This window comes from Poecilia reticulata, chromosome 13, assembly GCF_904066995.2.
Source record: "Poecilia reticulata chromosome 13, P_reticulata-male-v2, whole genome shotgun sequence".
NCBI classification, from domain to species: domain Eukaryota; kingdom Metazoa; phylum Chordata; class Actinopteri; order Cyprinodontiformes; family Poeciliidae; genus Poecilia; species Poecilia reticulata.
Genome location: NC_088842.1, coordinates 3611160 through 3636143, shown reverse-complemented (window position 1 = coordinate 3636143; position 24984 = coordinate 3611160). Strand labels below are relative to the sequence as shown.

Sequence of the window (24984 nt, the reverse complement as noted above, 5' to 3'; positions counted from 1 at the left end):
TCCATGAGGGGTTTACATATTGATGTCTATGTAGCGCCCCCTTCACTTCCGGAGTGTAATGGTCCCATTTCCAAATAAGGTATGAGACTGAAAGTGTTCCGTCCCCGCCCCTTTCTGTTTGCTGCAGCGAAGTGTACTTGGAATTTTGACGTCTTAAAACCTGAAAACCGTAAAAATAACCCAGAGTGGACGAAAAGTACCAGGGGACTGTGTGTTTAAGGTAAGCTGGGATTCGCTACTGAACGGGCTGGCGACTAGCCACGTTTTCCTTTAAGAAATTACTCACTTTTGTTCATAAAAAAGTATATGCGGGGAAAACAACAGAACCATGGTTGGTCTTATTGTAGCTTTTGTGTTTTCGGGATTTGTGCTCAGTAAGTCTGGTAATTTGTTTTTATTCCTATTGCGGGGATGTGTGTTTTGGTCAATTGCAGTTGACTTCAACATAAGCTAAAGTTAGCAAAACACCGAGGACGAAAAGGAGGGGAAAACATTTAGGGCAGTGAATTCAGCACAGTGTTGTGGATTAACTGGTTGAAACCTATGCACCGCATATGTTTCTAAATTGTAGGTGGCTGAGTTGCTGAAGTTGGTTTCCGATTCCAGCTTCCGATTCGGGAAATGTCTAAAGGGCGATTCCACCTAATTTTTCACTACCTTCCTCATCTTTTATCGACTAGGATAAAAACTACAACACCTAGATTCTTCAAACCTGGACTGGAGTATTCTGCTCTAATAGCAGAATATTTAGAACCATGTTTGTGATTTGTGAAACCTTTTTCTGATTTGTGAACCTTGAAAAAAGGGCGATTTCACCAATTATGTTTTAACTTGGTCACATGAAGACTGCTCTAATTCCAAATCTCCAACACCTAGACTCTTCAAACCTGGACTAAATTATTCTGCTATAATAGCAGAATATTTAGAACCGTGTTTGTGATTTGTGAAACTTCATTAAAATTTGATTTTACCACTTTTTTGCATCTGGATCATACTAGAACTGCTCCAGTTCCTAAAATACAACTAATAGACTCTTCAAACTTGGACTAGATTATTCTACTGTAATAGCAGAATATTTGAAACCATGTTAGGGATTTGTGAAGCCGTTTTCTGATTTGTGAAACTTCACTAAAGGGCGATTTCACCACTTTCTTTTTTTTTTTTTGGTCACAGGAGAACTGCTCTAATTCCAATTCTACAGCACTTAGACTCTTCAAACCTCGACTGGATTATTCTCAACTAATAACAGATTATTTAGAACCATGTTTGGGATTTGTGAAATCTTTTCTGATTTGTGAAACCTCAATAAAGGTTGATTTGAGACCTTTTTTGGATCTTGGTCGCATGAGAGCTGCTCCAGCTCCAAACCTACAACACCTCTCTTCAAACTTGAACTATATTATTCTGCTCCAATAGCAGAATATTTTAATCCATGTTTGGAATTTGTGGAACCTTTATGTGATTTGTAAAACTTCACTAAAGATCAGATCACTATTCACACTTGTTCCATGCATTTAAAAAAAAAAATTCAATTCTAATTCAAAATCACTTTATTAATCCCAATGGGAAATTAAATGTTGGTGTAACTCATTAATTCTTCAAAGAGTTATTGTAGATGGTGATGGCTGTTGGAAGGAAAGATCTTCTGCAGCGGTCTGTTAAGTGAAGTTTCACAAATCAGAAAAAGGTTTCACAAATCCCAAACATGGTTTTAAATATTCTGTTATTAATTGAAAATAATCTGGTCCAGGTTTGAAGTGTCTAGGTGTTGTAGATTTGGAATTAGAGCAGATCTAGTGTGACCAAGATCGATAAAAGGACAAAAATGGTCCTTTATTGAAGTTTCACAAATCACAAACATGGTTATAAATATTCTGCTATTAGAGAAGAATACTCCAGTCCAGAGTATAGGTGTTATGGTTTTGGAATTAGAGGAGATCTTATGTGACTGAGACAGAATAAAAGGATAAAAAAGCCCTTTTATTAAAGTTTCACAAATCAGATAAAAGTTTCACAAATCCTAAATATGGTTATAAATATTCTGCTATCAGAGCAAAATAATCAAGTGCAGGTTTGAAGTGTCTAGGTGTTGTAGATTTGGAATTAGAGCAGTCTACGTGTGACCAAGTAAAAAAAAAAAAAATAGGCGAAATCGCCCTTTTTTGAAGTTTCACAAATCAGAAAACGGTTCCACAAATCAGAAACATTGTTCTATATATTCTGCTATTAGAGCAGAATAATATAGACCAGGTTTGAAGAGTCTATGAGTTGTATTTTATGAACTACAGCAGTTCTAATATGATCCAGATGCAAAAAAGTGGTAAAATCAACCTTTATTGAAGTTTCACAAACATGGTTCTAAATATTCTGCTATTAGAGGAGAATACTCCAGTCCAGGTTTGAAGAGTCTAAGATCTCTTTCTCGTATGTGAAGGATATTATATTCGAGAATACACTGAATGTGATTGAAGGTAATCAAAATATGCTATACCTCAAGAGGAGACTGTGCTAAACAGCAGCTAGATTAATTTGCAATTCACCTTTATCTGGTGTTAGATGAACTGTAACAGACTGAAACGTGCTGATGGGCATTTAAAATGGATAAATTAGGATTCCCGTAGTTTAGCAGTCAGAATTTTTACTATCACGCAGCATTTTTACAGTAATGACGACTATTGAATGTCTTTGAGCATTATATTGATTGAAATGTTCTGCAAACTTATCAATAAACGTAAGCAGTTCTGATATGCAAATTAATCCTTGTTCATCTAATGCAGTGTTTTTCAACCTTTTTTGAGCCAAGGTACATTGTTTTAATTGAAAAAATCACGAGGCACACCACCAACCAAAAATGTAAACAAAGATACTCTGTAGCCGCCTATATTACATATCTGTATATGTACAGATATGTAATATCTGGCCGGAGCTTAAAGAGCTCCGGCCAGGGGCCGGATTTCCTTCTTTTGACCAAACGGTCCGCCTCAACCAAACTCTAGTCTCCCGGACCCTTCTAGACCGGAACTTGTCTGCGGCAACACATCTAAATTTGCAGTACCGTAATTCCACCACACGTAGCGCTATCTGAAAAATTCCAACGGTTTTTGAAAGGGGAGACGTTGCACTTTCCAGCATATATCGGGTTAATACGGCAACGTCACAGCTGCAGAGAGTATAATTAATCCGGAGGGCACTCGTTTAATAGACATTAAATTGCAAAAATAACTTGCTGGATATTGAAAGGTCCGGTTGTTATAGATACATGGGTAAGTATATCATCTCACAGGACATTTAAAGAACTACTTACAATTAAAATAAGGAAGATTTATTTAGTCAGACGCTTGAAACTTAGGCGTAAAAAGCTCCGTCTGGGGGCCAGACTTTCAAGCAAAACGAGCACTGAACCAAACGGCCCCCCTCAACTAAACTATAGATAATAGACAAAGATGTCTGCCAATCAGAATTCTAGCTCCCGTGTTCTTGACCAATGACTGTAAATCGGTTTGTAGAAAAGAAGCGTATGTGTTCGGTTCGGCGATTAAATCAAATGCGATATGAAAGAAGGAGTTTGTCTCCCCCGGTAAAGAAACACGTTTAGTTGAGAAAGGAATTAAAAACAAGTGGTGTTGGGCAAAGGAAAGAGGACAAGACGGGAAGTTGGCGGACATTTTTACAAAAGGGGGGAGTCCATGAGAGCCGCCAGCTGAAACAAGTTCTGTCTGAGCGGCCACACGAAAACTAAAGTCAGGAGTAATAACACTATTTTCTAATGAAGTTAATGAGCTTCAGCTTATTGTTAACCCGTTAGTAGGTCGCCATCTTTCTTGAAGCAAAGTATGGGTGTGACGCTAACCAACCAATTGGGGAAGTTGTAGCCTGATGACGTGCCTCTCCTCATTTGCATTTATTTTTTCCAAGTTTTGCGGGGAAATAGAATGTGATAAATAAGAAAATAAGGAAATACTAAATGAATAAGGGAAATTGGAAAAAGTAACTATTTTTCAAACAAATGTTAAATGAAAAATAGATAAAAGAAAAATGGGTAAATAAAAAGGGGATATATGAGAAATTGATTAATGAAACTGGGAAATAGAAAATCAGGTTAATGGAAAAAGGAAATTGAAAAATTGTTAAATTAAAAAATAGATTAATGAAAAATGGGTAAAGCGATGAATGAAAAATGGATAAATGAAAAAGAGAAATTGATCATCTGAAAATAAATAAATTGGGTTAATGAAATAGGGAAATTGAAAAGTGGTTAATTGAAAAATAGATTAATGAAAAATGGGTAAATGGATAAAAGGATAAATGAAAAATAGATAAATGAAAAAGAGAAATTGATAATTGAAAAATAAATAAATGAAAAATTGGGGGCTTATGAAAAAGCTAAATTAAAAAATGGTTAAATGAAAAATACATTAATGAAAAAAAGGAAATTGAGAAATTGATAATATGAAAAATAAATAAATGAAAAATTGGGTTAATGAAAAAGCTAAATTATTTATTTAACAAATTTTGTATTTATTTAACTGATTTTCTTCATTTTTTGATTTATTTTGGCTGAAATGGCTCTCCATATGAAACGGGTGTGATAGAACAACGGCAGCACAGCACTTTTAAATTTCAATAATCACAATGCAGAAATTGCTTCCGTTGTTTTAAAAGGTTTATGTCAGTTTGCCTTTTCCCCATCGATACGTTTCCCGACCGCCTGCAGCTTAGGGGGTAAAAAAAAAAAACAGAGGCGCACATTGCGCCAAACTCTGAAACAGGAGAAGGGGGACATAAAACGGAGCAACAAACTAGATGTGAACTATGGCATAAAAACAGAGAATCCGACGCTGAACAGTGAAAAATCAACACATGATGTGAAACGCATGACGATTAGGCAGCGCAGCAGGTGATGAGTGAAAATTACTGATGGTCAATAAACGATCAAATAAATCTAGCAACAGGAAAGAAACTAAAGTGGACATAGCAATAAACCAAGAGAGGATAATGCAAAGGAAACTAAATGGAAATGAATGAAGAACAAAATGCAAGAACAAACTAAGAAACTAAAGTAAATACAGAGGAATAAACTGGTATGGCAAGACCTTTTGAGCAATAATTAATACAGAGGACTGTATGGCAAGAATAAACAGACACCGTTTCCAGATAAAAGGTAAAATAATATTGTTGAAATGTCATGGGTTTGTTGAGACCACATCTAATACTGAGAATAAATATATCTTACAGACCATAACAGTAAAGAACTGATCACTTATTTATGTTTTTAATTAGATTTGATATATTTATTTCTTCAATATTAATTTTCATGTCAGTGTTAATGTCATGAGGCTGATGATTCCATGACACTTTCAATTTGACTCATTAGGATTTGATTAAGAACCAGATTTGTTCTTTGTAATTTCTATCCAGTAAAACTATTAATCTATAATCAATAGACAGGTCTATATAAAGATATAATCCATGTTTCTGTCTCATATTTGTATGGCATTAAAAGAACCTGGAACTTTTGTTTTTCCACTGAAAGCTCTGGTTTGCAAAATAAATGCCATGTGGGTGAAATTTTATGGACGATACTCTGATGTCCCATTCTCCTGAAGGCAGCACAGAGCTGCACCACCAGAAACCCACAGAAACATTGAAGAGAAGAAGAGCTATGATTAATGTAGTTACAGTTCTATCCATGTTTTAATGTTGCAGAGCTCAGTCGGTTTGCAAATAGATCAAAGTTTAAACTGGCATGTTGTACATCTTTTATCTGGTTATTTTGTGGAATATTTAACAACAAATAATATTTTTCCACTCTGATTGGCTGCTGTTAGGCCGACCAATTTTAACTTGAATGTTCATGTTTTCGTAGACGCCTGTAAAAATAATTTCTATTCACATGGCTTTTTTGTTCTCTGGGAAATTATCTTGATAATAAATACAGAAACAAGCATAAAATTCAAAACATCTACAATAGCGATAGTTAATATTAATAATAAAATAATAGTTAGTGCAAAGTAGCCTACAAATTCTTTGGTGGGGGGCGGTGAGGGACCTGGATATGGGATGGGGGTGCGCTGGGCCAAAAAAGGTTGAGAAACACTGGTTTAGTTGGTAATGTTGCATGTTCTAAAACATTGACTGAAAGGACTTATTCAATGTTGAGGAATTTTTGCCTGTAAGTCAAACCTTTAGGGCACTGACATTTTACATTTTGTTTTGTGTTGAAATGTACTGAAGTCTTATTTAAGTTGGAGTGTTTAGCTTGTTAGAAGCAATTGTTGCACTATTCAAAGACACTTTTTTTTATTAAACTGTGGCAATAGCAACAGTATAGTAAATTTCTATCATAACTATAAGTTTCAGGCTCAGGATTTTTTTTTACTTTACGCCCTGCATATATAGTCATTCTTATCAAAGTGTCTTGAATAGGAATCAAATAGACACAAAAATTTATTTTTACATTTTTTATTTCAAATTGCACTTAACATGTCCACTTCAAAAATACACCTGAACAGTCCCACAACACTGTCAGGTGTGATGCATGAATGTAGTAACATTCATGCATCACTAATTCCCTTGTTTTAATGTAAAATGCTCTGTACCTACTGCCATCTAGTGATAATAAAATTACATGATTACGCTGTTAGTCACTACTACAGCAAAGACACTCAAAGATGGCATTATTTACAGATAATTAGTTTTCAAAAAATCTTTTAAGACTAATTACCGTATTTTCCGGACTATGAGCGCACCATTCTATAAACCAAACCTGGGTATTGTACGGCCCCCGGGCCGCATACGGCCCTTTGATTGACTCTGACCAGCCTGTGTAACGTTAATTATAAATTACAAAATAAACATATTTTCTTATTTACCTGATGCATGGACTGAAGCTGCCGGTGTTGTGTTCAAGACGACCTAACCCGAGACCAAGACAAGACCAAGACCAGAGTGTATCGAGACCGAGACAAGACCAAGACTTTTAGGGTCCGAGACCAAGTCAAGACCAAGACCGAGGGAAGTCGAGACCGAGTCAAGACCAAGACCAGCGCCCCGCGCTACATGACACAATAAAATGTAAAATATCATCAAAATTACTTCTCAAATTGATCTGAAAGATCCATATTCCCATAAAAACACAGATATTAAATACTTAACAAATTTAACCAATATTAAATTTAACAAACTCTTTGTTCTGCTTTGCTTCCATCTCTGTGCTACGATCTGCGGTGGTCTTGTGCCATCCCTAAAAAGATAACGCCCTGGGTGTTTACCCATGTTGCTCATGTCAGAAACCACCACTGTCTGCACCATTAAACATAGCAATTGAGGCAAAGCTCAACTATGAACACTGACCAAGGAGCAACAAGCAAGAAGTGGATACTTGTATGCCAGTAGTTCCCAAACATTTTGTCCTGCACCCCCCCAGTGGTTTCCAAACATTTTCTACCCCCCCAACCCCCCTACAAATAGCTGTGTGGTTGAACGATGTGTTTTTGAGGTGGGGGGGGGGGGGGGGGGTCGTCATATTTGGTTTCATCAAACTAAACAGTTTCTCCTGCAGGGCTTTGGGATTCTTTTTTCTTTTTTTCCATCTCTCTTGAAACCTTGATCTCCTTACTCCTTAATAATGCTGGCTAAATTGATCAAGAACCTGTTAATGTTTTTATAGAATATTTGCGTTAATTTCCACAACAGAGTAGAACTGAAAGTACAAATGTTTTTAGATCAATGTCTTTTTTATTATTAGGTTGGAAACTTTGTGCTTCTTTCACGTAATTTCCCTTACATCAGTGGTTCCCAAACTTTTTCTCCTGGACCCACCCCCCACCCCCCATTGGTTTCCAAACTATTTCTAGCTAGTCATCTTTTAGCTAACTTTACCTGCATCAAGCAGCTTTACTAAACAGTCTGTTGGTTTTGGGGAGGAACTGTGAAAAGTTATTTGCGTTTTGCTGCCATGATTTTAACACACCTGTGCAACTCCGCACAGTAGCAGGTCTCCTTCGCTGCCGTACAGGTGTAAACCCAGCGTCGTAGCGCTCATGTTGCGTTTAAAGGCGGCTTGGAAAAACAGATTACCACATGTTAACAATGGATTAAACAGTTTTAACTGCTGATAAAAGTGACAGAGGACACAGATATGGTTAGTGTGGAAGCTCCTACTGTATCAAATTGACAGAGGAATAACAGAAGTAAAAACCCAGCGCATACAGGGTTCATGTTTTTTTTTTTTCATCCAGTCGGCTTCCCATGCCTCCCCTGCAATGGCACGGCGCTCCCTCTAGGGGGCGCGCCCCACAGTTTGGGAACCTCTGATGTATGCTATTCTGACAGGGTATGGTAATCTGATAGGCTCTCAGTGACACTCCAGTCCTATCCAATAGGATAGGACTCATCACACTACTCTAGGAGTGTGATGAGACACTCCTACAGTAGTGTCTCATCACTACTGTAGGAGCTATTTTCCCCTTTTTTCTTTTGGTTAAATCTTAGAATTTAAATTGTTTAGTTTATTTTTATTTGTTTATTTTCTAGTTAATTTATCATTAGAATTTTGTTTAATTTGCTGTTTAGAATAAGTTCTTTGATTAGGAATTCACTTAATTAGTTAATTAATTTCAGGTTGGGATATGGGTATTTCACGGTATAAATAGGTGGGTTTTAGGTAGCTTATTATGCACGTGGGTGGTCATAAGGTTTTTTACCAGCCTATCAGTCACATCGATTCCCAGTCAGAGAACAGGTACAGGAATAGGAGCAGAAGCAGAAGCCTGTAACCTTTTGCCTGAATTGCAAAATAAAACCAAACAACTGCATTTTGACTTTTTAATCTTTTGCGCTGCGTAAACCAGAATCCACGGTGCATCAGGTGACTATTTGAGTTGGATTCACTTTTGTTTTGATCGCCTTCGAATTTTGAGTTGATTTTGAATTTAAGTTTTGGGACTACATCTACATTGCAGACTTTTGGACACAGCGTTGTCTCATATATGCTACAAGTCAGTCAACATCTCTCCGCACAATAATTCAGGCAGTGAGAGACTTTTTTTCATCACAAATGCTTAGGTGTCTCTATACAGCTAGCTTTGCTAACATCACGTCAACGGAGCTTACCTTTCTTTGAGATACTTTTCTAAGTGACGGAAAAAAGTTGGACCTAGTCCCCACTGTCTGTGAAAGCGAAGCGCTGCTGAGTTAGCTGTTGCCATCGGATTTCTTATAATTTATGCAGCTTTATTCTATATTACTGACAATTAGACAGATCTGCCGCTGAGAGAAAACCACTGCGCATGTCTTGGAGCGCCGCGTGCGAGTGAAAGGTGGGGAGGGGGGAGGAGGGGAGAAACATAAACACGTAATTAGTCACGTTATTGGTTGGATTTTTATCGGTATCTGGAGGTTTCATCCAAACGAACCATTAAACTGACTGAAAAAGGCTGGATATTAAAACATGCCAAGATTAAAAGAAATGCTAAATTGAAGCAAGCAAAACGAATAATGGACAATTTGAATATTTTGATGGAGTCAAATGATAAAGTTGACTCAGTGAATTCTCTTCTTGCTACATTTATTCAGTGTTTTCAGGATGCAGAGGTGTCGCATAAAAACTTGACAAGTTTGCCACTCCCATCTGATGAACTCATGAAACAAAATGAACATTTTCAAAATAAAATGAGTACTTACCTTGAGTTTACCGAGCTTGTCAGGGGCTGGTTGTGTGAACTGGGTAAGCCTTTTGTGCAACCAAGTGCAGATGATTATGACCAAGCCAAAAATGATGTTGATGACGTCATAAATCCTGAAGACAGCGCTTCCAATGTTCGTTCTGTAAAGTCTAGAACAGGCTCTTGGGTGTCCCGTGTTTCCTCCACTTCATCGGCTCGTGTTAAAGCAGAGGCCGAGAGAGCAGCGCTGCTGGAGCGGGCTGCTGCGCTCAAGAAGAAAGATAGAAGCGCTGGAGGAAAAGCTAAAACAAGAAAAAGAGCAACTTGAACTTGAGACGGAGTTAGCAGCTGCTAATGCGAAATTTCGTGTGTTCGAAATAAATTCACAGTGTGGCTCAAAATGTTCTGATGGCATGAATTCGTATGTTGAAAAGCACAACTCCAATTCGGCGCTAAAACGTAAATATGGGCCGATGCATTTGTTCCAGAGAAAAATATGGACGATGTTAAAATCTCCTCCGTCATCTCTGAGCAACAAGTTGTCCGGCTGAAACAAAAGCCAGCAATTCAAATCGTTCATAAGCCACAAAGTCTCTGTGATCAATTAACTGTTAATCAAAATCCGAACACAAGCAGGCAGCAGCGACCAGGTCAACAAATGGATCAACAAGCCAGTATTATTGACATCATGCAGCGGCAGAATGACATCACTGCTATATTGGTTCAGCAAAACCAAAGCTCTGTCTTGCCACCAAGAAACATCCCCGTTTTCGATGGCGATCCTCTTCAATATAAATCATTTATAAGAGTGTTTGAAAACGGCGGGGGGGGGGGGGAGAAACATAAACACGTAATAGTCACGTTATTGGTTGGATTTTTATCGGTGCGTTTTGCATCCACTGAAAACAAAGATGTTAACAAATAAACTGGACAGTATGCTGTACGTTTAGTGATATTTTCACAGTTGCGGTCTCGACCGGTCTTGAAATAAAATGCCGAGTCCGAGACGACTCGGACTCGAGCACCCGAGACCGAGACAAGACTGAGACCAAATGCGGTCGAGTCCGAGACGAGACCGAGACCGATCTCGAGTGCTACAACACTGGAAGCTGCATTGCTTTTATTTTGAAGTTGTTTTTTATTTACATACATGATGACGCAAAATGTATATTGAGGCATGGTGATTTGATCGTTGTCACTAGCAAGTCACAAGAGACTTTAGCCCTCAGAAATGTCTGCTCATGCTAAAAAAAGAAAGGTAGATGCCGAATGCAGGGTTTTCAACAAAAATTGGACTGCTAAGTATTTATTTAGTGAAGTGAGAGGTAAAGCCTTGTGTTTAGTTTGCGGGGAGCAGATCGCCGTGTTTAAGGACTACAATTTGAGTCGGCATTACGAGACGAAACACGGGGAGAAATACAAGAACGTGACTGATGCTGAAAGGGCGCGGACATCGGAGGCTTTGCTAGCTAAACTGCAAAAGCAGCAAGGCTTTTTTACCAAGCTTCACACATCCAGGGATGCAGCAACCAAGACCAGCTTTGTGATAGCTCACAAAATCGCTAAAACCAGTAAGCCATTCTCGGAGGGGGAGTTTATCAAAGAGTGCTTGTTGGACTCTGCAGCTTTAATATGCCCTGAAAAAAAAGAAGAATTTGAGAAAGTCCCGCTCTCCAGGCGAACCGTGACGAGGAGGGTCGAGGACATATCGTGCAATCTGGAGCTTCAGCTGCAACGTGAAGTGGCAAATTTTTGACTTTTCTCCTTGGCTTTGGATGAAAGCTGTGATGTCCGTGACACAGCCCAGTTACTTGTATTTGTCCGCGGGATAACGCCGGACTTCAAGATTACGGAGGAGCTGGCAGCAATGCGGTCGATGAAAGGAACAACTACAGGGAGCGATCTCTTCATGGAGGTGAATGCGTGAATGGACACACTGGGACTGAAATGGGACAGACTGGCAGGTGTCACAACGGACGGTTGTCCAAATCTTACAGGGAAAAATGTGGGACTTTTAAAACGTATGCAAGATAAAGTGGCTGAAATCGACACAGATCAGGAATTAATATTTTTTCATTGTATTATACACCAACATGTGTTGTGCAAGTCGGTGCTAAAAATGAACCATGTTATTAATGTTGTTACTAACATAGTAAACTTCATCAGGGCACAGGCATTGAATCACAGACAGTTTGTCGCACTTTTGGAGGACCATGAGTCTGAGCATAGTGACATCAGCTACCACACACCTGGGCAAAGTGCTAAAAAGAGTTTGGGACCTGAAAACAGAGATTCAAGAGTTTTGTGAGATGAAAGGCAAAGACATCCCAGAGCTCTCAGATGAGGACTGGATGGCAGATTTTGCATTTGCTGTTGATGTGACCGCACTGATGAATGACCTGAATACCAAACTGCAAGGCAGGGGCCTTTTTGTTCATGAAATGCACACCCTGGTGAAGGCTTTCATGAAAAAGATGCTGTTTCTTTCAAGCCAACTGGAGAGCAACAATCTCACTCACATGCAAACCCTGAAAGAAGTCACACCATCAGCCGATCACCTCCGCAGGTACTCATCCATGTTAGGAGCATTGCATTGTGAGTTTTCAAGGAGATTTGAAGATCTCAGAACAATCGAGGATGAAATGCACATGATTTCCTCTCCCTTTACCTGTAGTGTCGATAATGCACCCAGTGATGTTCAGCTGGAACTCATTGACCTGCAGTATGATGCAGTACTGGCAGAGCTCTTTAAATCAGGATCTCTGCTGGATTTCTACTCTTCTCTCAAGGAGGAGAACTTTCCAAACATGAAGAGACATGCTCAGAAGATGTTGGTTCTCTTTGGCTCTACCTACATATGTGAACAAACATTTTCAATGATGAAGTTCATGAAATCCAGGTACAGATCATCTCTCACTGACAATCATCTGTCAGCTGTGCTTCGCATCTCCACCTCAGACATTCAACCTGATTTTGATGCACTCGTTAAAGCCCAGCAGAGACTAGATTTCTCTCACTGAACAAGAAAAAATAACTTAAAAATGTAAAAAGTTTTAAATGGTTGAGTTGTGCATGATTTTAATTGTATTGTGGTTATTTTTATTTGCATGTTTAGCATGTTTTTATGATGCCGTTTTAGTGATTAATTGCCTTTCCCATTGTTTTGTGAAATTCGCTTGAATAAATTACATTTTTTGGAAGGCAACCTCATGTTTTCATTGCTTAATTATAACATATACTCTTACCAGCTTGTCAAAACAATGCTATTTACTGCTTTTTACAAAGAAGTACAGTTAATATGCAGAATTGAGATCAGCCTTTTGGCCGGCCCTCCACAATATTTTCTGTTTCTCATGTGGCCCCATGGAAAAAAATAATTGCCCACCCCTGCTATAAACCGTACCTTCAAATTTTTTTAACCCCCCTGGAAACTTGCATATATCAGCCGTACCGGGCTACAGGCCACTGGTATCTCTGCCGCTCTCGGTTTCCCATAAGGACCCATCAGAGGGCTGCATCCTAATAACTGCTGGATATATTAAGGACGCAGTTCTCCGTCTCCAAATCCGGTTTTGTTCACGCCGAGTTTATGTTTATTTTGACTTCCAATGATTCACTTCCTGCTAAAAAGCCCCCAGGTGGTTGAAGAAAAATACACAGAAAAGCAGCATGTTCAAAGTGTAGGAAAAAAGTAGCAGCTTATACTCTGGAAAATATGGTAGGTGAAATTGGATCATTTCCACGGCACACCTGACGATCACTCACAGTACACTAGTGTGCCGCGGCACAGTGGTTGAAAAACACTGATCTAATGGAAGCCACATAATTTCGTTTGCACCTTAGGAAGACCTCTAGCACCTTCAAACTAACTATTATCTCTGGGCTGGAGATGCGAAGCTGTGCAACTTGGTAATTTGACAATATTCTTACAGTTAAAATTTGCCTGGCAAACTTAACAATATTACCAGGCAAGTGCAGAGTGGGGGTGCTTGAGCACCTGCCCTTTTTGCTCCTTGGCCCCAAGTGCCCTTTTGGTCAATTTTTATTTTATTTATTTATTTTGTATTATTTTTTTCTAAGCCCTCTTGTGACACATAACATGTACTAAAATTATTATTATTATTATTTTATTTTTATTTTTTTTGTACAACATAATAAGCCGGTCTTATTGTTACCTTTGACCTTTTGCCCGTGACGCATGAAGCAGTTGCCTCTCGCGCAGTGAGATAAGGCGGCTAACTGGAGCTCAACGTAGCGAACGTTCCAGATTACAGAACAGTTTTTGGTGAAAAAAAAACAACAACAAAAAAACGTTTTTGGGGAATAAAGTGGAGTAGAATTGCTACTTGTCAGATGACGGAAAACGTTGAACGTATTGTTTCTGCTTCAGCACGGAGTAGCGGTTTAAGCAGAGAGGTGATGAAATACAACAGACACTGACAGGCCTCTGCGTCTGCCTTTCTCTGAAGAACTACTGAGCGGGAGGAGACAGCCAGGTGAGGAAAAACTGTTCTTATCCATCGATTCAGTATTTTTATCATACAGACATTAGGCTGTTGTTGTTGTGCTATAAGCTAGCCGCTAGCTAACGATTTTGCTAGCAAAGCAAGATAACTAAAAGCTTCTTCCCTGTACCGTTAATGATAGCGGTCATTCTTTAGTATTTATTATGCAATAAGGGCACATCGCCCGTCCAAAACCGATCATCTCCATAATGGATATATGTCCGATCTTCTAATTTCCTTTGCTACATAATGTACATTTCATTTATTCTAGCGTTAGGTAAATGTATCCTGAAGGAGAATAACACTTGAATAAAAGTCCAACAAGGATATTCATTTAGAATTAAAAATAACTCACCATGAATTACCATGATGGATGTAATGAATGTAATAAAAGTGTGTCATTAATGAAGGGGAAAAAAACTCAACCCAGACTTTAAGTAAGTTTAGGGTCTGGTTCGCAGAGTATGAAGTAAAAATTTTTTCTCCCAATTATTCAATGGTGGGGAAAAACTAACCTCAGTTAAGTAAAATAAAATTGTAATCAAAACTTATGGAATTGTAATGATTTTTTAAAAAAAACAAATATTTTTGTTTAAAAAAACTTTTTAATTAAATAATTTTTTGTCTTGTGAACATAAAAAGTTATTTGCCAAACATAAACTTTTATTTGCACACATCAGAAATCTTTTATTGCGATTTTGGGCCCTGCCCACGACTCATGTGAGAATCACAAGCAAAACTTTGAGTCACAAACAAAACTTTAGAATATTAAGAAAAGATTTCTGACATGCACAAATAAGTTTGTTTTGCAAAAAAAAAAATCCACTTCATGAGACAAATGTGATTTAAATGTTTAAAAAAGTTTTTTAAGCAAAACTCAGTAGGCTGTTCTCATGGTGACATACATTAACAATTAAATATTTGCTTTTGTTTTTTTGTTTTTTTTTCTGCAGTTCCATGTTAAAGTTTGATGCAGCTCTGCTTTCCTGAATGGACCATCTCCACTGCAAGTGCAGCAAACAGGCAGCTCTTTGTTTTATAGATTACTGTACACTAAAAGGTTGCATTGTGCCCTTGTTTATATTTTTAATAGTCTAATAGTTTAATAGTCTAAAGACAAAATATTTCTGGTGGTCCAGCTCTGATTTACATATCTTACTAAATTGCGGGTTTGAATATTGCAATACTTTCCTATAACAAAAAAGACCTGCAGAAAGAAATTACTAATAAAATATCTTGCATATGCATAGTTGTATGCTCTGTGTAGAGATTTTCCTTAGCTTTGATTGTATATCTCACAATTTTGTAATTTATCATTGTTTATTAAACTTTGAAAGCTGAGAGGCTTTGTTAATATTCTGTCCTAAAATACGGTTAGATGTGCCCTTTTTTTTTTTTTTTTTGAGCACCTGCCCCTTTAGTGGTCTCTGCACGGCCCTGAATATTACCTCCAAAACTTTGGCAGCAAGTGAATATTTTTTTAGACAAAAAACTAAAATGGTCCAAAAAGTGAGTTAGACGAAAGCCACCACCAGTTAATCCTTAACACTGGCCCATCAGGTAATGTCTGTGCATTTGCAGTTAACAATACATCACATTTGCATTAATTAAAAATAACATCTGTGCTCTTTTTTTGCTAAAGCTTACTGCTGTTACACAGAGGGAAACATTAGAAGTGACAGACACTTCTAACACTTCTGTGTTAGAAGCGACGGAATAAATGAGACTGGACATGCTTCCTGCCTGCAGCAGAAACATACATTTCTGTATGAAACACAACTCAGTATTATCAATATGTTGGGATTTCCATCGTCACTTTCTTTTTTTAGGAATGGTCTGAAGCAATGAGAGGTTGAGGCAGCCTCATCAATAGCTGTCACCACGGCGGGGGACCTACGAACCTCCGTCTGCAGGGTGGTCATCTATCTCCAGAGGAACATGTCCGGGGAGCGTTGCCTACAACAGAATCAGGATGATCCCACCTCTCCACATCCCCTTGTGTTTTGTCCCAAGACCAAAACCTGTGGTTACCGAGGAGTAGTGACTCTGGGCAACAAGTATGTCAGACTCAATGTTGGAGGGATACTCTTTTTCACCCCACTGCAGGTGCTCACCAGCCAGAACTCCCTGCTGGGAGCCATGTTTGCTGGAAAGACGGAAGTCTTCACTGATAAGGAAGGTTAGAAACTGGATGGTTGACCTCCCACAGCACATTGAGAAACCGTTTTGTTAGCAGAGTCTGTTGTTTTTGTTCAGGTTGGGTCCTGATCGACCGGAGCGGGAAACACTTCAACAGTATCCTGAATTATCTGCGTGATGGTACTGTCACCTTACCCAAAGGTCGTCAGGCTGTCCAGGAGCTGCTGGTTGAGGCAAAGTACTATCTCATCCAGGGTCTTGTAGAGCTCTGTCAAAATACTTTGCAGGTCAGTTCAGATTTTTTATGATCTTTGACTGTCTGTCTTCTTTAGCTAAAGCTGCTCAATAAATCAGTAAATCAATCAACCACATTGTTAAAGAACAAGTCAGTATCTGCATTTCTATTGACCATATAATAACCGTACACATTGGAATTACGAAAATAAACACACCAATTTCCAAAAAAAACCACAAAAAAAACACATTTTTGAATAAAATGTTTTTGCGCTGGGATGAGGTGGTTTTTGGGCTGTATGAAACTGAATGTATTTCACCAAACTCCAATGGAAACACTCTTTTTGCATCACACAACATAACTCTGCACCACTACAGCACATTTAAGTGCACCAATAGCTTCACAAGCTTGGTCAAAGAACAATTTGTTCAGTCAGGCTGTTCTACTCCTAATTACACTATGTAAAATAGATAATAACGAAACTGCTCAAACATGCAAAAATAAACTGCAACAAACCTGGTTCAGTGGGAACCAGTTGTCTTATTTCTGTAGGAACAATGGGGTCTTTTTCACCTAACCTGGAAGTGAATTACATTGATATACAATCTTAATCAACAAACCAAAGTACTTCAAAGCTTTAGCACAAAACTTGCATATAAGAAAAGAGATGAAAAATTTATTTTTATTTTTGTCAAGGCTTTTATTTAGTAATTTGAAGTATTGTCCGTTTTTTTAAACTCTTCAATTATAAGAACTTTATTAACACAGAGCAAATAATGCCACAACAAGAAATGCACTGGTAAAAAAAAAAAAAAGACATTATTCATGTGGCATATGTGAAAATAACAGAAACTAGTTTAATATAACAAATGTATAAACATAGATCTATATGTAGATATATAATTATATCTAGTTATCTATATCACTAGATATCTAGTTATGTAAATATATATTTATATCTATAGATATAAATATATACAGTGCTGCTTGAAAGTTTGTGAACTAGTTGAGTAGTTTAGATTTTTCTTTATTTTTACCATGATTTTATTTTCTCATTACCAGTTTTTAAATATGAAATGTCAGGTTTATGTTCATCAATTTCATTCACTTCTTTTGAGGAAAATGTGTGATTTGAAAGCAAACTAACTGAAAAATGGAATCAGAGCATCTGCAAAAGTAAATGAACCACAGCTGCACTGGTAAAGTCAACTAGGTAAAAGACTCAGGTGAAACACATCAGAGTGCTCAAGTAATCAGTTAAACAGACAAATCAAATGAGACATCCTTGGGAAAAGTTTTGGGCCACACTGGTTGAAAGGGAGAGGACCTAAGTGGTTTGGTTGGTTGTGTCAAGGCATAAAGAACCGATCGACAACGCTGAGAGGAAAGGAGACATCTGAGGGTGGTGACAGCCCATCATTCTGGGGAAAGCTACAGGAACATCACCAAAAGATTCCAGCTTCATCCATTCACAGTAAGACAAATCATTTACAAATGGAGGGCATTAGGCATCACCGCAACCCTGCCCAGAAGTGGACAGCCACCAAAACTTCCACAAAGAAACACCAGAAAAATAATAATGGAGGTAAAGGCCAACCCACGCATCACCTCTAGAGAGCTGCAGACCTCTCTGTCAGCATCTGGGATAAATGTACATGCATCTCCAATCAGGCAAAATATCAATAGACATGGTATTCATGGGAGAGCTTCTAGAAAGAAGCCTCTGCTCTCAAGAAAGAACAAAGTTGCCCGTTTAAACTTTTCCAGAGAGCACTTGGACAAACCAGAGGCTTTCTGGAAGTCCATTATCTGGATGGATGAGTCCAAAATTTTATTATTTGGCCTCAATCAAAAGTGCCATGTTTGGAGAAAAGTCAACACTGCATTTACAGAAAAGTACCTCCTCCCTACAGTGAAGCACGGTGATGGAAGTGTGAAAATCTGGGCCTGCTTTTCTGCCTCCTGACCTAGACGACTCCATATGATCCAGGGAACCATCAATTCCCAGAACTATCAACAAATTCTTGACCAGAATCTCCTGCCATCAGTCAGGGAGTTGAAGCTGGGACAGAAATGGATTATGCAACAAGACAATGATCCAAAGCATTCCAGCAAAATGAATGGCTTAAGAGAAAGAAGATTTGCACTCTGGATATGCCCAGTCAACGTCCGAATCTCAATTCCATAGAAATGCAGTGGCAAGATCTGAAACAGGCAGTAAGTGCCAGATGTCCCTCCAACCTCTCTCAACTGACAGAGTTCTGCAAGGAGGAGTGGACAAAAATCTCAAAAAGCAGATGTGAGACACTCATCTATAGTAACTGAAGATGTTTGGTTGAAGTAATGGCTGCAAAAGGAGGAGCCACAAGGTACTAACTGAAAGAGTTCAAATACTTTTGCACTTGGCAGGTTGTCCGTTTTTCACAGATAAAATACTTTTGTTGAATAAATAATGAAAATATGTATTTTTTTTCTTTGTGTTCCTTATTTGGAAGGTCCACATTTCAATTTGAGCTTTGGATGTTCATTTCACATGATTATTATAATTTTTCTTTGTAAAACAATATCCATGTTGTTGTTGTGTTGTCAAGCAGCACTGTATATATCTATACATCTAGTTATATTTCTAAATAACTATATATCTAGATAACTATGCATCTAGTTAAATATATATATATACAGTGGGGCAAAAAAGTATTTAGTCAGCCACCAATTGTGCAAGTTCTCCCACTTAAAAAGATGAGAGAGGCCTGTAATTTTCATCATAGATGTACCTCAACTATGAGAGAAAAGGAGAAAAAAAAATCCAGAAAATCACATTTTCTGATTTTTAAAGAATTTATTTGCAAAATATGGTGGAAAATAAGTTTTCCAAGAAACAAGATTAATTTTGAGAGTGCTACATCGGTTTAACAATTGTAAAACCTATGTAGCACTCACAAACGTTCTCAATTAAAATAAATAAATATAGTCGTCCGTCCTTATTCAAATGTGGTTTGGAACTATTTTCTTTAGTGGATGTGTAAACTGCCTACTTCAATACACCAACCTTTATTGGCAACGGTGCCAGAGAAAAAATGAACAAAAAGGTAAAAAAGATTATTGAAAAAAGATTAAAAGATATAAAAAATAATCATTAATAGAAATGTTAAGTTTTTTTATTTTATTTATGCTGACAACTTGGAAAATGTTTACAGATGAAAAAACAGATGCTCATAATTTTACTCTTGTCTTTCTCAATTGATGAGCTTTCTTTTATTTATTTTCTAAACATTTATTTATTTTAGTAATATTTTTCACGATGGTCTGATCTGAACTATTTCTCCAAATAAGAATTAAGTCCTGCTGTGAAAAAGCTGCAATAAGCACTTTGGATGTCTGAACATCCAATTGATAATAAAATAAAATTACATTAAATTAAAGAAGCTAGGACAAAAGTCCACTCTGAACCATGATCTATTTTGAGTGAGCAGCAGAAGATTATGCATATTTAAAACATTATAAGACATCTGGACTGTTCTAGTGTAAAATAAGAAAAAGAAAAATGTTAGGAGTTCAAAGTGTAGCTGTAACAATACTGAACTGGTTTAAAAAATAAAGCATTGAAGCATATTTTAGTCTTCTGGAAGCCTAATGTCATGTCGGTGTTAGTAAATGAGCCAGACACAGAAATCATGTATTGAGCATGTTTTAGGTTCAAATACAATACCTCTTTATGACCTCCAAGACGAGGTAACTATCTTAAGGAGAGCTTTTCATTTTGTAGAAAGAAAAGCTTATACAATTGCTTCTACAATTTACCTTTTATCAACTCCAATACAGGCCAGTTGGTCTTCATATTCTTCCGTCACCATTTTAAAACATCCGGTCAAAGATGGAAAAATTCCGATATTGCGACTCCTATGTAAAAAATAATGTCACCATTACATGGTGAGTCAGCTTTTCATAGATGCCAATGGGATTAACTAACTCCCATAAACCCAATGTTTTTGAACATTTACTTGTGTAATATTTGCAATAAACTCACAGTTAAGCATTAGGGCAAAAAAATTAAATAATGCAGGAATCTGTTGATTTTGCATTAATTTTCACGATCATAGAATTGTGAAACACTGGAGGGACTAATCGTATAATTGGTTCTTGGCAATAATCTTGATCATCTTCAAAATGGTCAAAGTTCACATCTCAATGCACCTCAAATAAATTTCATTAACGACGATGACTTTATTAACAGTTCCAAATAGCATCCAGCTTCACCAAGAGCCTTCAGGTGGATGCTTGTAAACTAACCAAGGTGATTTAGGATTTTATTTGTGAGCTTCAGGTGATTTTGAGAATACATGGAAAACAACAAAAGAATGGCTTCTGCAGAAGAAAACTACAGTTTTACTGGTAGTTACTATCCTTAGCAGTATGTAGATGTAGATATGATCCTGGTCTGGTGAGAATGAGCTGTGGCTCATCAATCAATCTGTTTCCAATAAAACACGAACTGTTTCTGTTTGACAGGGCAATAAAGAGCAGCCTATGTGTGTCATACCTGTGATTACTTCCTGTAAAGAAGAGGAGCAGCTCATCCAGTCATCCTCAAAGGTAAGCACCTGGCCATGCTGGTCAGGTGCCTGCTTTTTCTGATTAAAATCAAGTTATTAACCTTTGAAGGAAATGTTCTTGTGTCTTAAACCAGTAAATGGCCCAAAAATAATTAGAGATTCACTGTTCTGATGTTAATCTGTATTGTTCCCAATTTTGAAAAATATTCTAGATCGGATATCTGTGACAATATTCCTGATCCAAAAGGACAGATCTACTCGGTCTTATTCCAGGTTTTGTGGTCAGAGAGACATCATGCTTTATGATTTATTTTACATTAACAGTTCTACTCCTTATTGCTCTGACCGAATAAATTAAAGTTGTGTTGTTTTTCCATGTTTGACCAAGCTTGTGAAGCTATTGTATTAAAATGTGCTGTAGTGGCGGAGAATTATCAAATAAATTTGTAGTTCAATACATTTGTCTGTATTTTTAAAAACAAAACATTTTAAGTTACTTCAGCATTGTTTTTCCGGTATCTGATTGGTATTGAATGATATTAACCTCAGACATTGAAAGGGGAAAAAAGTAAAACTGTATATTATAAAAATAATATTTGTATATATATTTATTTACATTCTCTATCCTTTCCAGTTAGTCATACTTACTTGATTAAAAAATGCTTAAGTATGTACAAGTCCTTCTCAAAAAATTAGCATGTTGTGATAAAGTTAATTGTTTTCCATAATGTAATGATAAAAGTTAAACTCTTATATTTTAGATTCATTGCACACCAACTGAAATATTTCAGGTCTTGTATTGTTTTAATACTGAGGATTTTGGCATACAGCTCATGAAAACCCAAAATTCCTATCTCAAAAACTTAGCATATCATGAAGCACTGGACTGTTGCTCAGTGGTCCAAAGTACTTTTTTCGGATGAAAGCAAATTTTGCATGTCATTCGGAAATTAAGGTGCCAGAGTCTGGAGGAAGACTCGGGAGAAGGAAATGCCAAAATGCCAGAAGTCCATTGTCAAGTACCCACAGTCAGTGATTGTCTGGGGAGCCATGTCAACTGCTGGTGTTGGTCCACTGTGTTTTATCAAGAGAAGGGTCAATCCAGCTAGCTATCAGGAGATTTTGGAGCACTTCATGCTTCCATCTGCTGAAAAGCTTTATGGAGATGAAGATTTCATTTTTCAGCACAACCTGGCACCTGCTCACAGTGCCAAAACCACTGGTAAATGATTTACTAAACATGGTATTACTGTGCTCAATTGGCCTGCCAACTCTCCTGACCTGAACCCCATAGAGAATCTGTGGGATATTGTGAAGAGAAAGTTGAGAGACGCAAGACCCAACACTCTGGATGAGCTTAAGGTTGCTATCGAAGCATCCTAGGCCTCCATAGCACCTCAGCAGTGCCACAGGCTGATTGCCTCCATGCCACGCCGCATTGAAGCATTAATTTCTGCAAAAGGATTCCTGACCAAGTATTGAGTGCATAACTGAACATAATTATTTGAAGGTTTTTGGTATTAAAACACTTTTTTTTTTATTGGTCGGATGAAATATGCAAATTTTTTGAGATAGGAATTTTGGGTTTTCATGAGCTATATGCCATCAGTATTAAAACAATAAAAGACCTGAAATACTTCAGTTGGTGTGCAATGAATCTAAAATAAATGAAAGTTTAATGTTTATCATTACATTATGGAAAATAATTAACTTTATCACAATATGCTAATTTTTTGAGAAGGACCTGTACATTCAGATGATGTTGATTTAAGATTAACTTGTAGTTGAGAGATTGAGAAATTGAAGCAGAAATAATAATCCATGGCTTTTCCTGCCTCTGTTAGCCTGTAGTGAAGCTGTTGTACAACAGAAGCAACAACAAGTACTCCTATACCAGGTGAGAACACTTTCTGACATAGATCAGTTCTTCTAGAACAGCCAGTATACTGGACTGATTATTACATACATGCATACGTACTGGTCTTGGGTCACAAAGTGAAGTATATAAACTCACCATTTATATGGGCTTGCTTCTGTCTCCTTAGCAACTCGGACGATAACCTGCTGAAGAACATCGAGTTGTTTGACAGACTGTCCCTCAGCTTCAACAGCCGTGTCCTCTTCTTTAAAGACGTGATCGGAGACGAGATCTGCTGCTGGTCCTTCTATGGTCAGGGTCGCAAGCTGGCGGAGGTCTGCTGCACCTCCATCGTCTACGCCACAGAGAAGAAGCAGACCAAGGTGAATGTTGGGGATAGCTGGGATTGGGGGTCTGAAAAGTTCACACTCTATGTTATATGTTGAAAATAGGATATTTCACTAGACGAAAGCAATGGGGATTTTTTGTTCTTTTTTTTAAGGGATACCTGGCAATGATGAGCAACAGCATAAAACAAAACGGTTACAAACATTGCATATAAATAACATCCACAAAAACTATCCATGCACTAAACCTAAAAAAGGTTTTAACACATACTCGACTCAATTAGTTTGCAATTCATTTTTTTTGTTTCCATTTTATGTTTTATACCAAAAATATATTATAATATATATTGTTATCGCCACCCATCAAAATAGATATCGTGAAATTAATTTCATGCCATATCACACATCCCTATTCGTAAGTATAAACAGGTTCCATCACAGGAAAGTAAGCATTAACATAAGCTTTTATCATGTCAGCTAACTGCTCTGGTCTGCAGTAGCAACTCATGAGGTTATTAAAGACTAGAGCTGTATGTGTCAAGATGGAAACAAAAGCTGGAGTTATACAGGGGCTTTTCTAATTGAGATAACCAGGCTGCCAGGCAGAAAGTCCAGCATATATCACTCAATGTCAAGAAAAATGGCATCAGCTGTCATGTCATTTTGGGTCAACTGTGACAATGTAAATACTGACAGAACAAGTTGGATGTTATCTTATTGATGTCAGTTAAAAAGATTTGGGACAAAAACATCCAGGTTGGGAGCTTCCTAGTAATATTTTAAATCATGCTGGGTAAACGGTTGTAAAAATGTACAATTAAAGTTCTATGGGGTGCTGAATAAGTTCTACATTGTCTGTGAAAGGTGGAGTTCCCTGAAGCTCGCATCTATGAGGAAACTCTGAACACGTTACTTTATGAGACCTTGCCACTTCCAGACAACTCCCTGCTGGAGGCCACTCGGCGAAGCTACAATAACTGTGGTTCTCTAAGTGAGGAAGAGGAGGGGCCTGGGGGGACGGAGCTACGCGAGCGCGTCCGCAGAATCCACATCAAGCGGTACAGCACGTATGATGACCGCCCACTGGGACACTGAGACTCAAACCCACCGTGCTGCTACTTTTATTCCAGCAGGACAGTTGGTCCTTAGTTCCTCGACGAGATGACAAGCAGGTTGTAAGCTCAATGTAACTGCTTCCTCATGTCAACTTCTGCACTTTGTCCTTCATTATCAAAGACTCTACAGCAATTACTCTATAATTTCTCAAACTATGACTTTTATTTCATGTAAAGGATGAAAAATCTCACTATTATGTATTATTGCATCCGTTACATTACATCAGCAGGAAAGCATAACTTTTAAATGTATATTTTTTAAACACAGTAACACAATCAGTGGCGATTTCTGACATGGGCAATATGGGCCACCACACAGAGGATCTGAAAGTCAAACTAAACTTTTACCCCCCCGCCCCCGCCCCCCCCACCCACCCACCCAACCATCAGCAACTTCATTGAGGGGGGGACCACAAAAGGCAGTTTGCCAAACAGACTAGGACTGCCTCTGTACACAATTAAACATGTCCCAGTTAATCCTGTGCCTTTAATACAATGTAATGCTGCTCAAGATACTGCCTTATACTAGTTATAAATATTAAAACTCTTTTTTTTAAATCTCACAAA

The 24984-nt window shown here is 37.8% G+C and overlaps 1 protein-coding gene and 1 pseudogene across 3 annotated transcripts; both read left to right on the top strand.

Moving 5' to 3' along the window:
• The first annotated feature begins 75 nt into the window (after positions 1-75).
• Positions 76-24984, top strand: tnfaip1 (tumor necrosis factor, alpha-induced protein 1 (endothelial)). 3 transcript variants are annotated; one of them, XM_081614735.1, is made up of 9 exons: positions 89-220; positions 14056-14161; positions 15124-15176; positions 16000-16349; positions 16427-16596; positions 21054-21137; positions 22942-22994; positions 23143-23338; positions 24167-24984. In XM_081614735.1, the coding sequence occupies exons 4-9, from the start codon at positions 16109-16111 to the stop codon at positions 24395-24397; spliced, it is 975 nt and encodes a 324-aa protein (XP_081470861.1). In that variant the 5' UTR covers positions 89-220; positions 14056-14161; positions 15124-15176; positions 16000-16108; the 3' UTR covers positions 24398-24984. The 3 variants fall into 3 exon arrangements, with proteins under 3 accessions (XP_008423451.1, XP_081470861.1, XP_081470862.1); XM_081614736.1 differs by having other exon boundaries at positions 15124-15193; XM_008425229.3 differs by lacking the exons at positions 14056-14161; positions 15124-15176 and having other exon boundaries at positions 76-220.
• On the top strand, positions 913-14049 carry LOC145554589 (general transcription factor II-I repeat domain-containing protein 2B pseudogene; annotated as a pseudogene).

Bases quoted from the DNA above. Each gene is read 5' to 3' on its own strand.
- tnfaip1 (XM_008425229.3), top strand. From the start codon at position 16,109: ATGTCCGGGGAGCGTTGCCTACAACAGAATCAGGATGATCCCACCTCT. The intron at 21,138-22,941 runs GTAAGCACCTGG...TGCCTCTGTTAG, and splicing joins TCATCCAGTCATCCTCAAAG to CCTGTAGTGAAGCTGTTGTA. The intron at 22,995-23,142 runs GTGAGAACACTT...CTGTCTCCTTAG, and splicing joins AACAAGTACTCCTATACCAG to CAACTCGGACGATAACCTGC.